This window comes from Phascolarctos cinereus, unplaced genomic scaffold, assembly GCF_003287225.1.
Source record: "Phascolarctos cinereus isolate Bilbo 61053 unplaced genomic scaffold, phaCin_HiC Scaffold_7;HRSCAF=346, whole genome shotgun sequence".
Taxonomy (NCBI): domain Eukaryota; kingdom Metazoa; phylum Chordata; class Mammalia; order Diprotodontia; family Phascolarctidae; genus Phascolarctos; species Phascolarctos cinereus.
The window spans coordinates 92,253,319-92,268,577 of record NW_027556180.1 but is presented as its reverse complement, the minus strand read 5'-3'; the positions used below and the strand labels follow the sequence as shown (position 1 = coordinate 92,268,577).

General features: G+C 36.7%; 1 protein-coding gene across 2 annotated transcripts in view; it reads right to left on the bottom strand.

Moving 5' to 3' along the window:
* VWA8 (von Willebrand factor A domain containing 8) overlaps positions 1-15,259 on the bottom strand; it is a 391,323-nt gene that overhangs the window by 126,670 nt on the left and 249,394 nt on the right. For both annotated transcript variants that reach the window (XM_020977001.2, XM_020977000.2), the window contains exons 30-34: positions 10,487-10,600; positions 8,891-8,955; positions 8,676-8,801; positions 5,969-6,078; positions 4,911-5,065 (exon numbers count right to left, since the gene is read on the bottom strand). In XM_020977001.2, coding sequence (XP_020832660.1) covers positions 4,911-5,065; positions 5,969-6,078; positions 8,676-8,801; positions 8,891-8,955; positions 10,487-10,600 — 570 coding nt within the window. The remainder of the gene's footprint in view (positions 1-4,910; positions 5,066-5,968; positions 6,079-8,675; positions 8,802-8,890; positions 8,956-10,486; positions 10,601-15,259) is intronic.

The following is a 15,259-nucleotide window of genomic DNA, read 5'->3' as shown; positions in this document are numbered from 1 at the left end:
CTTTGCATCAATTCATATAGGTCTTGCCACGTTTTTTTTTTCCTTCTGAAATCATCCCTTCTCATCATTTCTTACAACAGAAGAGTACTGCGTTTCAATCATATACCACAACAACTTATTTAGCCATTCCCCAAATGATGAGCATCTCCTCAATTTCCAATTATTTGCCACCACAAAAAGAGCTACCATAATTTTTGTTGTTGTACATAAAGGTCCTTTTCCTTCTTCTTTGATCCCTCGGGGGCACAGATCAAGTAGTGCTATTGCTGGATCAAAGGATATGAACACTTTCATAGCCCTTTGGATATAATTCCAGATTATTCTCCAGAACAGTTGGACCAGTTCACTACTTCACCAAGAGTTTATGAATGTACCTATTTTCCCTCATCCCTTCCAGAGCTTATCAATTTTTATAGGTGCGAGGTGGTACCTCATAGTTGTTTTAATTTGCTTTTCTCTAATTAATAGTGACTTAGAGTGTTTTTTCATATGACTAAGGATAGCTTTGACTTCTTCTTCTGAAAACTGCTTGTTCATACTGTAAAAATCAATTATTGATCCTGTATTTTATATCTTATTTCATCTGTAATTGATTCTATTTTGTAACCATATTCTATGTAACAAACCTAAAATTCTTATTTGTTTCTGAATGAAAAAGCTCATGAATTCAAAAGTTCAGTCTTTGTCTCACAATTTAGATGCTATAGTTAGTTCAGTTCTCCTGTTGATCACTTTTAATTTAAGAAAAACTCTAAGCTAATGTACAGAAGCTTAATACTCTCATTAAAAACTCTAATTCTAAGGGAACTGTTATCCTAGCACCACCTGCAAATCACTTTGTGCCAAGGAAGCTTGTTATCCCTCATAACTTCAGCTCTTGAGAAATTTCATGACATGTGTTATTCTAGAGAGGGCACAAACTGATGTGTTCCCATCTCTGTTTATTCTTGCCCAATTAAAGGTGGTCTTTAGAAAGCCAGTGAATCTATATTCCTGGTCCACTATTAGTGGCTTCCAGATGCAGCTGGGTTCCATAAATACATATAGCATTCCTTTAAGGCAGAGAGGGGTGGACCTGGTCCCACATGTGTGTGTATGTCTACTTTCCTTAATGTAACCAATCATGTTGCCCTCACCCCCATGATGCTGCCAACTCTATAACCAACAATATGATTTCCTCACCTATTCTATTCTATGCTTTGTTTTTATAAAAAGGAGTTACATCTTCAATTCTTTGTCTTTTTGGCTAAACTGAGGCATCCATTAGACTTGCTTTAGTAATAGGTTAATATCCTGCTAATAAACTATTATATTGTTCAGAAAAAATGTGCCTCAGTCTACTTTTTGTTGAATTTCACTTGCGACAATATCCTTGGACCATTTATCAACTGGAGAATGACTCTAATTTTTATATTTTGACTTAGTTCCCTATATATTTTAGAAATGAGGCTTTCATCAGATGAACTTGCCGTAAAATTTTTTGATATTACTTCATTGCCATGGTACCTGTTAGTAAAATGTAGTCTCCCTGGTTATGTCTTTCAGTTAGGTCTATTTTTAGCTTTTGCTTTGTCTGAGATCATGATTGCCCTCTTCACTTCAGCTGAAGCATAACAGACCCTGCTCCAGCCCTTCATTTCAACTCTGTCTGTGCCTTTCCATCCCAACTACGTCTCTTGAACACAAAAAATTGTTGGATTGCGGTTTCCAATCCATTCTGTTAGCCCTTCCATTGTATGGATTAGCTCATTCCATTCAAATTCAGTTATAATCATTAATTGTGCATTTCTCTCCATTCCATTTTTCCTGTTTATCTTTCTCTCTTTTTATTCTATACCTCCTCAAAAGTTTGTCTTGCTTCTGACCACTGCCTTCTCCAATCTGCCCCCTTCATAAAATACACCCCCTCTATCTCTTATCCCCTTTCCCTCCTATCTCCTTAATGAATAATACAGATTTCTATACCTAGCTGAGTGGGTGTATATACAGTCTTCCTTCTTTGAACCAATTCTAATGAGAATGAGGTTAATGCACTGCCCTTCACCCCTCCATTTCTCCCTCAACTATAAAAGCTCTTCCTGGTGTGCCTCTTTCAAGTGAGAAAATTTGCCCCATTCTACATCTCCCTTCCCCCTTCTCCCAGTGCATCTCTCTTTTTCACCTAAATGTTCTTCTTTGGAGATCATCCCAACATGATCAACTTGCACCTATGCCCTTTGTATGCAGACTCCTTCTAACTGCCCTAGTAATGATAAGGTTCTTAGGGGTTATATGTATCATCTTCCCATATAGAACTATAAACAGTTTAACCTTATTGAATCCTTTATGATTTTTCTTTCATGTTTGCCTTTTTATGCTTCTCTTGAGCCTTGTGTTTGAATGTCAAATTTTCAATTGAGCTCTGGTCTTTTCATTAGGAATGCTTGAAAGTCCTCTGTTTCATTACATATCCATTTTCCCCCCTGAAGAATTATACTGGGTTTTACTGGGTAGGTGACTCTTGGTTGTAATTCTAGCTCCTTGGTCTTCCTGAATATCATATTCCAAGCTACTCAATCCTTTCATGAGGAAGCTGCTAAATCTTGTGCAATCCTGACTGTGGCTCCACGATATCTGAATTGTTTTTTTCTGGCTGCCTGCAATATTTTCTCTTTGCCCTATGAACTCAGGAATTTAGCTATATTCCTTGGAGTTTTCATGTTGGGATCTCTTTCAGGAGGTAACAGGTGGATTCTTTTGATTTCCATTTTACCCTCTGAATCTAAGATATTGTGGCAGTTTTCCTTAAAAATTTCCTGAGATATTTCACATTTTCTTGTATTTTTAAAATTCTTTTTACTTTGTTTTATTGTTCCTTGAAATTTCACGCAGTCATTAGCTTCACCTTGACCAATTCCAATTTTTAAGGAATGATTTTCTTTCGTGAGCTTTTGTATTGCTTTTTCCATCTGGCCAATTCAACTTTTTAAGGAGTTCTTTTCTTCAGTGAATTTTTGTGCTTCTTTTGCCAAGCTGTTAATTCTTTTTTCATAATTTTCTTGCATCTCTCTCATTTCTTTTCCCAAATTTTCCTCTACAACTCTTATCTCTTTCTTTAACTTTTCCAGGAATTCGTGCTGGCCTTGGGTTCAATTAGCATTTTTCTTTGAGGTTTTGCTTGTAGCTGTTTCCACACTGTTGTCCTCTAAGTTTGTCTTGGTCTTCCCTGCCACTGTAGTAGCTTTTTATGGTCAAGTTCTTTTGTTGCTGTTGCTGTTGTTTCCTCATTTTCCCAGCCTATTTCTTCACTTTGAACTTCATGTTAAACTTAGGCTCTGCTTACCTTGGGGTGGCGAGGTACTGTGCCAAGCTTAAGGCTTTTTTTAAATTGCTCTTTTCAGAGCTAGTTTTTCTAGGGGGGAAAGGTCAACAAGTTTTCAGTGTTTCCAAAATGGTGTTAACCTGGGAGAGGTGTGGTCTCTGCTTTCTTGGTCTGCACTCTGGTCTTCACCCAGGAAAGGCCCTTGTTCCCCTGTGACTGATCACAAGTGCTCCTTTCCACCCTAGAACTGAGATATACAACTTCTTATAGACAACAGAGTTTCTAATCAGCACCAGCTGCACCCAATGCCGGCAAAGAGTCTCCTACAATCTTTTTCTTTTTGATCAGTTGTCTGACCCTCTTACTGTTTCTGGGCTGAGAGCTCCCAAAGCTACTGCTGCTGGGTGCCACCCTCCAAGACCCACAGCTGATGCTCTTGTCACACTCTGCACACGTACCCACCCAGGTGTTACAGACCTCTCCTGCTTAAATCTTAAGTTGTCTTAAGCTGGAAAAATGTCTCCCTCTGATCTTTTATTGGCTTTGCTGCTCCAAAATTTCATTTGAGGAATCATTTTAAAGTTGTTTGGAAGGCTGGATCCCAGCTTGTACTCTGCTATCTTCTACAGAGAAGTTTTTAGACAATGTAACATACATATGGCAGCTAGATGGCGCAATGGATAGGAATGGACAGGCGCACTGGGCTGGGAATCAGGGAGACTCATCTTCCGAGTTCAAATACGGCCTCAGACACTTAGTAGCAGTGTGACCTTGGGCAAGTCATTTAACTCTGTTTGTCTCAGTTTTCTCATCTGTAAAATGAGCTGGAGAAGGAAATGGAAAACCACTTCAGCATTTTTTTCTGAGAAAACCCCAAATGGAGATATGAAGAGTTGGTCATGACGGAAACAACTGAACAACAGCAACAAACACACACACACACACACACACACACACACACACACACACACCCACTGCAGGGAGTCTGAGTGTTTAACTTTGTCATGCAGACTCCTGTGCAATGAGAGATCTTTGGTTTTTCTCTTTCCTTCCATTTGTCTTCCATGGGGAAAATATGGCCACTCTTAAGTCAGTGGAATTGTGTCTACGCCTTGGCAATGGATTTCAATTAGGAGGCAGTCATCAGCTATAATGATCTGTAGGCAATGGTCATCCTGAGGACTTCAGAGCATTACCATCTCATCTACAGATGAACTCTATTTATGTGTTATCTCCCTCTACAACAGAAACTCCTTGAGGGCAGGAGTTGTCTTGCTTTTACATTTCTGTCATCAGATTAACACATATTTGACATATTAGAGTTTGATTGATTCTTTTTTCTCTCATTCATTCACTCTCCTTCTAGAATAGAAATAATATAATACAGTATAGACCTACATGACATTTAAATGTTAAGGTAAAAGAAAAAGAAATATAATACTTTAAAATGCAAGGAGTTAGGTGGGGTACTGATGATTTATTTTGGGACATTCTAAAAGCTTTACTGAAAAATGATTACTTTTTTTTATTACCACGCAAGTTTACATATTATAAATTAAATCACCTAAGAAACATGTTATATCAAAAGTTATATTATCTTGTTGCTTACCATGAGATCTGGGAAACCAATGAGTACAGTAGCATAACAACTCTCATCAGAGAGAATCCGGTTAGGAGAAGCAATCTTTTGTCCGACAGCTAAACTTAGATTTTCTGATGATAACTGGTTGTTTGAAATTTTATGTGGTATACTGAGTTCTGATTCTGAAGTAAGGAATTAAAATGGCAAATTAGTTGTATATTCTCCTGAAAAAAATACAAGTTAATACAAGTTATTTGTTTTCTGCCCTTCTTTCCCCCAACCATCAACAGTCTATCCCAACATTAAGGTCAAAGAGACAGAAATACAAACCTCACATCTGACTATGGCCCTATCATTCACTGTTTACAATTTTAGGCATTTTCCCAAAATCACTTCAAGTAGGCATGGCATATACCAATTTCACTAGTTTCAATCATAGCACCCCACAGAAGATACCAAAATGACATATACTGCTTAGGCAGAAGCATTATTTTTTTCCAGAATTATTATAAAATAAAAGCAACTAAACTGATATGACCATCAATATATCAGTCATTCAACATTTATCAAGTTCCTACTATTAGTATTTAGTAGAAATTTAATAGAAACAACCAAATGCAAGCACACAACTCTTGTATTAGAAAAATTTACACTTGTCTAGTGATGGAACGTGAACTTGGGCAAATAAGAACTTCTTCAAGTCTCAGTCTCCTCCTGAAGTATTACCTGTCCTAACTAATTGAAAAGGCTGTTACAATAGTCAACTAAGAGAATGCATGTAAAAACATTTACAAATTAAGGAGTACTACACACATGTTAGCCATTATTTATAAATATAAAAAAAGTAATGTCAGTTTCTAATACAGAGAATACAACTCTCCCTAGAATGTGAATCTGATTTATAACCAGTAGAATCACTTTGAGGTCCTAACAACTGTTTCAAATGAATCCTTTAAATTAATCCTTTCTTCTTATCAAACATAGTGATTCTGTTAAATGACAAGTGAGGACAGTATGTGCACACCAGCATACCCCGACACAAACAGACACAAACACTTTTAAACAGACACATGCAAAACATTTACCTTTCATAAATCCAAATCCTGTGCTCACCGGCTCTTCTTTTAATATGTGCAACTGGCAAACTCCTTTTTCTCTGGATTCCACATGTCCAGGCTTAGCTAAAAGGAATTTCCTGTAAACAGTGACAGTACACAGCTAGACCTGACTTACATGAAGTCTTCTCTTGACTTAATCAATCTAAGCAAGTCTGACAGAAAATAATTTGCTGCCGTACTCCAAGCCCTTTTTCTTTTTCTGTGTAAAACCTCTACAGAATCACAGAACTTCAGAGCTGGAATAGCCATTTAGGCCAATCAGCTTCTGTATACAAGCCTTTTCTATGACACCCTCAACAGGCGAGAGTAAATCCACTGCTCCAGAGGCAGCCCATTCCACAGTGGGTATCCTAAATGGCTAAGAAGTGTTTCCTTCTATTCTGAAAATTTTCTGCCATATATACTATTGCTCCTGATTCTGCCCTCTAGAGGCAACTAGAACAGGCCTAATCCTTCTTTCACATAAAAATCTTTCAAATATTTAAAGACAGCTTCTTTCTCATTTCCTTCCTGCTCTCCCTCCTCTACTCCCCTCAATCTTCTCTTCTTCAAGCTAAACCTCCTAAGGTCCTTATGTCTATCTTTGTCTAGCAAGGTTTTGAGGCTCATATGGACCTCTGCTCTGGATGTTACCTAGCTTGTCAATTTCCTTCCTAAAATGTGGTTTCTGGAACTAGACCTGGTACTTGGGGTCTGATAACATGACTATCACCTTCACTCATTCTGCACACTATGCCCTTTTAATGCAGTTTAAGATTGGGCTGAGAGTCAGGCAGTGTGACGTAGTGGACAGAGAGCTGGCTTTAGAGTTGAGGAGACGTGGGTTAAGTCCCGACTGACACATATTGGCTATATGACTCCAGACAAGTCACTTAACTTCCTCGGGATTTCCCAGACAACTTTCTAAATTACAAAACAGTTACTGATCTGGATTGGTGAAAATAATTCTCTTAATGGGGGTCCCCTATAGGACTCTAGATCAAAATCTAGACCACAAAATAAAACTAGCTTTTCTGACTATGAGTTAGACCTGTTTTGCTTGTGGCCCACTAAAATAACCTGATCTTTTTTCACACAAATTGTTCTTTTATAAGTCTCCTTCACCCTATAATCAAAGCACCCAGGGTATCCCAAAAGTTTTAGTGCAGTTAAAAATTATTAAGCTTGAACTGCACTAAAACTTTTGGGACACTCTGTACATACAGTTTTTATACACATGTGTGCATATGTGCATATATATATATACACACACACACACACACACACACAAATACATAATGCACATACACATAGCTACATAATCACACAACACAATACATATATGTACATGCATGCATGCATAACTACATAATGCATACATACAAAAATCTGCACATATAAGATGACCTAAAAGTCTTAGTTTAAACTTAAATACCTTAAAATTGCACTCAGACTTTTGGGATACTCTGCATATATACAGACAACTTGTCTGTATATACATACACACGTGTGTATATATGTGAATACACAGGCATGTGTTACAAAGAACATACAACATGCACACATATATACCAATGTAGGCATACATACATGTTTATGTATATATCTCTATGTAGATCTAAATAAATCTATCTATATATTTATTACTTACAGGGTGACACGTAAGTTTTAGTTCAGGCTTTAGTAGCTTAAACCTGCACCCAGATTTTGGGACATTCTGGATAGGTAAACAAAGAGTGTGTAAGGGGGCTCAGAAAAGGACAGCACATGAAAAGTGTGGTAATAACTGAGTATCACTCCCTTAAAAGAGGACATGTAGTCAAAAGGAGACAACAATTATAAAATGGTAACTACCCTCATCACCAGAATCTCTGGCTTCGACTCTTACTGCTGGCTCATCTGATGACTGGGAATCTGCCCTTCCTTCTGGGAACTGCCAGAGAGCAGAAGCTGTCCCCTGGCCTTCTTGTCTGGGGACTGCTGGGGAGAGTATCAATTAATTGCATGACGTACTATGGTAGGCTGCCTTTGCTTGTTCCTCTGGAGGGTAGTAAAAAGGCATAAACCAGGAGGTGAGGAGCTGTGAGTAAGTCGCTACTGACCAAGCTCCTAGGGCACCTAAAACACTGCACTCAGCAGCCCTGACAGCCCCTTTGATCAAGCCATTCACGGTCCAGGAGGAGATGTAGCACAAACACCAGCACTTCCAAATAAGGGCACATAAAAGAGAAATAAGAAGCACACAAACAGATGAAACTTGTTGGGGCAAATTCCACCATCTAACAAGAAAATAAATAATCTGGAAAGAAGATGGAAGACTCTAAAGAACACATGATCTGAAACTAGTTTACAGTACTTCTAATTAGGCATGAATATGACCAGTACTCAAATACCCATTCTAATGAGGAAAAAGACAACAGCAAGGATAAGTTACAGATAACACCAAAGTTTACCTCTGCTATTAACTTCAACCATGTCATCTGAAACATCTTGATAAGTATTCTAAGAAATGATAACATTTAATTCTTTTATGTTTCCTTCCCTCTCATCCTACTAATTCCTGCCTAGAAGAGGTGATGACAAACACTGAAACAGTTAAAATGTAGAGAGAGGAAGAAGAAAGGAGCCTGGGTAATACACAAAGGAAATAATCTCTCTTTAAACTTCATAAGGGACACTATCAAGTTAAACCTACTGATTCGTATTGTTCTCAACGAGGAGCCATCTGTCTTCAGCTACTAAGAAAACCGACTTGAGGCTTATGGGAAGGGAGATGGTGTGTGCCCGACCCTCTAGGACATCTAGCACAATCAAGCTATTTCTGTAAAAGACAAACAAGAAGAAAATTTCATCTGAAAAAAAAAATGAATAGGGCCCCACTTCAAATTCTTTAAAAAAATAAGTTCTCACCCATATTCTTTGTAGAATACAAGCCAGTTTTTGTGCGAAAATTCTTTACACATTTTGTAGGCTCCCTAGAAATAAAGAAAACTACACATTATTCACATTAAATATGTCAGTATATTTTATATAGTTCACCTTGACTTGGGAATAAATTTACACTAACATTGGTTATACAGGTGAAGTGGAAGAAGAGAATTCAAAGAGCCTGGCCTGGAGTCAAGTCTTTGCTCTGCAGCTTACTAGCTTGATGCCCTTGGCTGAGCTTTTCAATTTTTCTTATTTCCTCATTTGTAAGATAAGGACACTGAATTTGATGATGATTCCTTCTCTGCTTCCTTCTTTCCATGGCTCCCTACCTCACCCAGGTTAGAAATGCAGCAGCCACTCATGGACCCAATCCCACAACTGACTGACATGGGAACTTTGGGCTACTCTGTTTCCAGCCTGGCTGGGATGGTTTGCCACTGCAGCCTGGTGGCCTCCTATTCCTGAGGATTCACCATATTAGTGCCTAAGTGAAGATATCTGGATGGCTTAGTCCAATGTAGCAGAGAACTCCTGAGCTCAAGTGATCCACTATCCTTGGCCTTCCCAGTAGCAAAGATTACATGCTTGTGTCACCATGCCTAGTGGACTTGATTTCTAAGCTCTGAAAGTCCAATTTTAAAATTCTGCAACTGTGGAACACTCATGCCTCTTCTTCTAGTCTCCTTTAACAAAACACTAATAATGTTCGCGTGTAGCTCATAGCTAAGATATTCAAGCTTGTCAACTCTATTGTCTTTGTGGTGAAACTAAATTATATTTCAGGGTTGACAGTACACTCACCCACTTAAAATGTATTAAGAAAAATGACCAAAATTCAATATGGAAGTAAACAAGTCTGAATAATTAAATAACTATGGAAGCATACGCCGTATCACAAATGACATGAGGAACACTACAACTCAATTTATATGTGTGTGTGTGTGTGCGCGTGTGTGTATACACACATGTATACATGTGTGTGTGTGTGCGTGTGTGTGTATGTACATAATTTTTTTTAAAAAATAGATTGGAATGCTTTTTTTGTTCCAGTTCTCTACAATCAGGCATGCTTCTGCTTCAGGGCACAGTGAAAAGCTTGCTCTATACAAATGATCTTTTCCTGAATGTCAAAGGGAATCCTTTCTGTCTGGGAGGAAATGCTTAAGGTTTTTATCTAGTTTTATAAACCCAGAAGCCATGTTCACAATCTTATCACATAAATATAAAATATAAATAAATTTTAAAATATGGCTTATGTTCACTGCATGATTAAGAATTAGAGATGAATAACGTCCTCCAATGGCTCATCATGTTCTGTCAGTTCTGGTTCAGTATTTCTGGCTTGTTCTTATATATGCAGGATCAACAGCAAAAAAAAAAAGCCATTATATTTTGTTACTCATATCTTTTTGTGCAATCATATTCTACACATATATGATAATTAAATTTCATTGCATGTTATCCAAAGAGTGGTGAGGTATAGCAAAACAGTGGGGATTTTATATTAAGTGGGAAAATGTCCTTTTTCATATTTGTTTTGAATTTTATATTTTAGGACAATTGGGAACTCCTTACAGATTCCTCCTTGCTCCACCAGGAAGTTTTTATAGGGGCAGCCTCATCTTCTGAAGGGAGGACAAGCCTTCTGAGGGTTCGGTCACTGGTATCTAGCAACAGGACAGCACTACTCTGTAAACAGAGAAGAGAATGGTACATTTAAGGTTAGTTTATTCTTTAAAAAGCTGCAACACTTTGACTACAGAGTGTCTTAGCAACCTGGAAGTGAAGGAACTCATTACAGTTATAAATCAAATGGAAGACATAAATAATGAACTAAAAAAAAATACCTCTGCAAATACAAAACGATTTTTCCTTGCTAGAAAATCTTAACTCTTGCATGGCCTTGACATTTCTATTATTAGATTATGTTAAAAGGAATTCTCTTTAAGTTTCTTCTGTCTTTTTATTTATTTGGGCCTGTGATTTTATTGGAACAAGGTATTCCCATTGAAAAAATACTTCTACCAATGCAGACTAATTCAGGGTTAAAGATTTAGATACAGTAGCAATTTAAGAGGTCATTTAATTCCCCCCTCTTTGTATAAAGAGAGGTTAATAGTAAATGGCTTGCCCAAAGAGGTCTTAAAGGCAGTAAGCAGAAGAGAGTCAGGATTCATATCCAAGCCCTCTGATTCCATTTGTTCTTTCCATTCCAATGCTCTTTCCATTTTACCATGCTGCCTGGGACAATGAAAGGTAAATGACTGGTTCAAGGTCACATTGTCAATAAGAGTCAAATGCTAGTCTTGAACTGAGGTCTTCCTTACTTCAAGTTCACTTCTATCCATTAAACACTACAGTCTCTCATCTCAAATCATATCCCCTTTCAAAATACAGTAATCTAAACACAGTTCAGCTTCAATACAGAATGAAGATTATTGCAAAGTAAAATATAACTATATCCACTTGCATTGATATTATTTCTTGAGAAAACTGTCAACAAATTTCTAAATCCTTTATAGATTAAATTTTATTTTGTCCTTTTCAAAATTCAGGCTGAGTAGAGAAAACATTAACATTATATTAAAACAGGTTAGCAACAAAACATCAAACACGACAGACAGTCTAGGCAGCAGTGAGTAGCTCTTAATACTGAAGTTGACTGGGAGCTACAGCTTACTGAGGTAAACTTTCAAAGACAGCACAGTAATGATTTCTAAAATTTACACGAGATTTTTGCAACATTATTAGCCCTCTTCCTGGGCATAGTTATGCCATAATCTCTGTAAGTAGTAGTCTATTTCAAGGGAAATTTATTTTGCTTTTACAAGTCTTAAGCAAAATAAACCAGCAGACAAGAAATGTGAGCTTTAGAAATCGAGAGCAGAAAACAAAGAAATACTAGAACATCTAAATCGAAGGGATCAGTGAAAGACATTTTTTCTTTTTTTGAGAAATAGTAAAAACTGCTATGGACTCAAAGCAATAAGCTGGTAAATGAAATTATAAAATTATTTTCAGCTCGAACTGTTATTCATAGATTTGTTTTTGAAAGGTAGATCATGTTCTGCTGGCACTTAGATTCTTTCAATTAAATAAAAAACAAGCACTTCTTCAGGGGGAAAAAGGTCACAAAACAGGAAGATTTGGTTCTTTTAATTCTTAGATTCTATAATTCCACTGACTTATGTAAAGCATAGTGAAAATCAAATTAAGGATCTGTTCATTCATTCATTCATAGATTCATTAGTACATTCAACAGATATTTATTGAGAGTCTCTGAGAAAGGCGAGCATTTTGCTTCATAAAATTCTTCTCTTCCTTCAATATACAGCTCAAGTAATACCTTCTGGGCTTTCTGGATCCTAATTTCTCTCCCTTCTCTCCCTAACTACCTTGTATATGTTTTATATTTATTCTGTACATAATTATTTATATACAGGCTGTCTCTCCAATAGAACATAAGCTTCATAACAACAAAGCTTGTTTTATTTTTTGTTTTTGTACCTCCAGATCCTGGCACATAGTAGATACACAATAAATGCTTTTTGATTGATTGACTGATTGATACCAATATAAATAAGATACAGTCCTTGCTCTTAAGCAGTCTATAATCAAAGTAAATGGTTAATGTGAAGATATCAGTGACTCAGTCTCTGCATATAGTACCTGAAAGGTTAGCTTTACTTGGTGAGCTAATTTTGTTGAAGAACTAAAGATTAAAGATAGAATTCACAAAGTTTGCTTTAATTAATCCTAGAGATATTAAAAGGAAAACACTAAAAATATTCGTACAGCTATTACTTTTTTTTCCACAATTATCTTTAACATCAGCACTTTGTCATTCAGTCTGACTGCTCATCAAGAATTTCTGTTAGAGATACTTTTTTAAAATAACAGCTTATAAAATATTCTTTCACTCTTTGGCATCTGAAGGCTTTGCATGTAATAGCAGCATCCCAAGAGTTCCCCCAAATAAAACACTTTGTAGCTGAATCACCATTCCATTGGTTTAGCAAATTCTTTTTTAGATTGGATTATTTTAAGATAATATTTTTTTTTAAAAAAGGAAAAGTCTTTCTGGCTAAATATGGTAAGATTTTTAAAATATCCACATATGTGCACTCAAACAATCTGAATACTTTCAATTTTTCTAAGTAAAAGAAAAATTCAAAATGTTAATATAAATTTAACTCAGATTCACAAACGTATTTATGGTAAGAAAGCAGTTAGCATGTGCATGAAGTTGGTGTGTTTTTGTTTTTTCTTTCTCAAGCACTAATAAGTCAGGCTAACTGAACTGAAAATGGCACTTTTCCTTCCAAGTGACATAAGGCATACATGTTACCAGCCACGTTGCTTTGTTGACTTAGTTTTTACGTTTTTGAGCAGTCGGCAATATGAGAAGGCTATTGTGCTCCACCCCTTTGGATGCTAATGGTTTCCTTCTGTACCCAATGACTAATGGCATATTCTGTCTGTGTTTAATAATAGAAATCTGCGTCATCTGTGAGTACATCTAACCATGGCTTTGGCTCTCCTTCAAGGGGGCTGGGAGGAGAGGCTGGTGTGCCGTTTTGTTATGTTTGTACTCGACTGGGAGCAAAGTTACCTTTGGATGACCTCACAGAACTGCAGTCTGGAATTCCAAACTTGGGACAGATGTAATAAGCAAACTCGGGGGTGGGAGTGGGGAATGCACAAAATCTTTATTTTTAGTCAGGGTAAAGTTTCCTTTTCCTCGTTTAAGTTATTATTTTAGCAGGGAGTTTTTCAACACTTTCTTAAATTGAAAAAGAAGCACATTTACAGCAAAACTTTATTTTAAAAGAGGAAACAATGAAGTAATAGAGGCACTCAGTGTTTTCTGATATGTTTCTTGGCTCATTTTAATGAGGAATAGTGGGATTCATAGGATTTTAAAGCCAGAAGAGATCTGACAGGTCATTGAGTCCAAGTTTTCATTTTACAGATAAGGAAACTAAAAATAATAAACATTATTTTCATATTTAATAACTATAATTACTTATTTTTCAAATTGTATAGCTCTCCACCATAAACAGGGACTTCAAAGGAGGCTCTTCCCCACTTATACCTTCATCAAAAACAGGTAGACAAAATAGAAACTTAGGGAAATGAGGCAATTCAATGTAAATGGATGATAGAACATAGCACAGAGGTGAGATTGTTCATCACTTTTAATTATCTTCAGTAGTTCTGAGTTACCAGAACAGAAATTGGTTGATTTAACTGCCTGAGACTGCTGGAGGTTTTCCTAACCTGAGGCACTTCAACCTGCTTTTGTAAATATTTTTGATAGCTCAGTATAACTGCTCTCCTTTGTATTCCTACATATTTTATTTTATGCATTTAAACACATAATTCAGAGAAGGGGCTCATAGGTTTCACCAGACTGTCAAAGGAATCCATAAAATAAAAAAGGTTAAGAATGTCTGTCATGGAGATAGAACAATGCAGCTGGAAAGGGTTTTAAAGATGATCTAGTTCAATCCCATCTTTACTGGTGAGGAAACTTCATCCCAAAAGTTAAGTGTCATAGTAGGGAATATGAAAATGCCTGGGCAGAAAGGTAGTGCTAGCCACACATGCCTGGAATATCTTCCCAAAGAAAAGACATCGATAAATGTGATTGTAACTGACAAAACCCTTTATATTTAATATTGTTAAATAATTGGGTACTTTAAAAAGAAAATAATTGCAATGAGCTTAAATCTGGACATTTAAAAAAGGATTTATATACATATATACATTTGAACAGAAACAGAAGAACAGTATGAATAAGGGTCTGAAAGCTTAGCTTAGAAAATACTCAAACTTTGATGACCTGCACTATTGATGGCAAGTTCTTCAGAGCACTGGTCCTCCTATGACTGCAAAATCAATGCATACTATGTCTGGCAAAAAGGTATGAAGTAAGTCCCTAACTCTAGTCAGCAGTTCACAAATCATGGAAGCAACCTCTTGCTTCTGATTACAGGAAGAAATGTGAAGAGAAGATAAATCCACAAAGTACAGTAAAATCACATTAATTCAGAAGGCGAATTAATATTAATAATAAAATAACATATTTATAACATCTTTACACTCTGGGGGGAAACAGATGACTGGACAAAAGTAGTCCTTTTATTCCTTCCTAACTGATTTTTTATCATACTTCCCAAAGAAGCTATTCCAAATCTCTTCTTCCCTTCTCAAGCCTTCCACACTTCCACCTGCATCCTTTCTTTCAGCTACAGAACCTCGCTGCTCAATTAACTGAGAGAAGAGAGGCTATTCAACCTGAGCTCCCTCTTTTTCCTTTCTCTTCACTGTAAACCTCTTTGATGT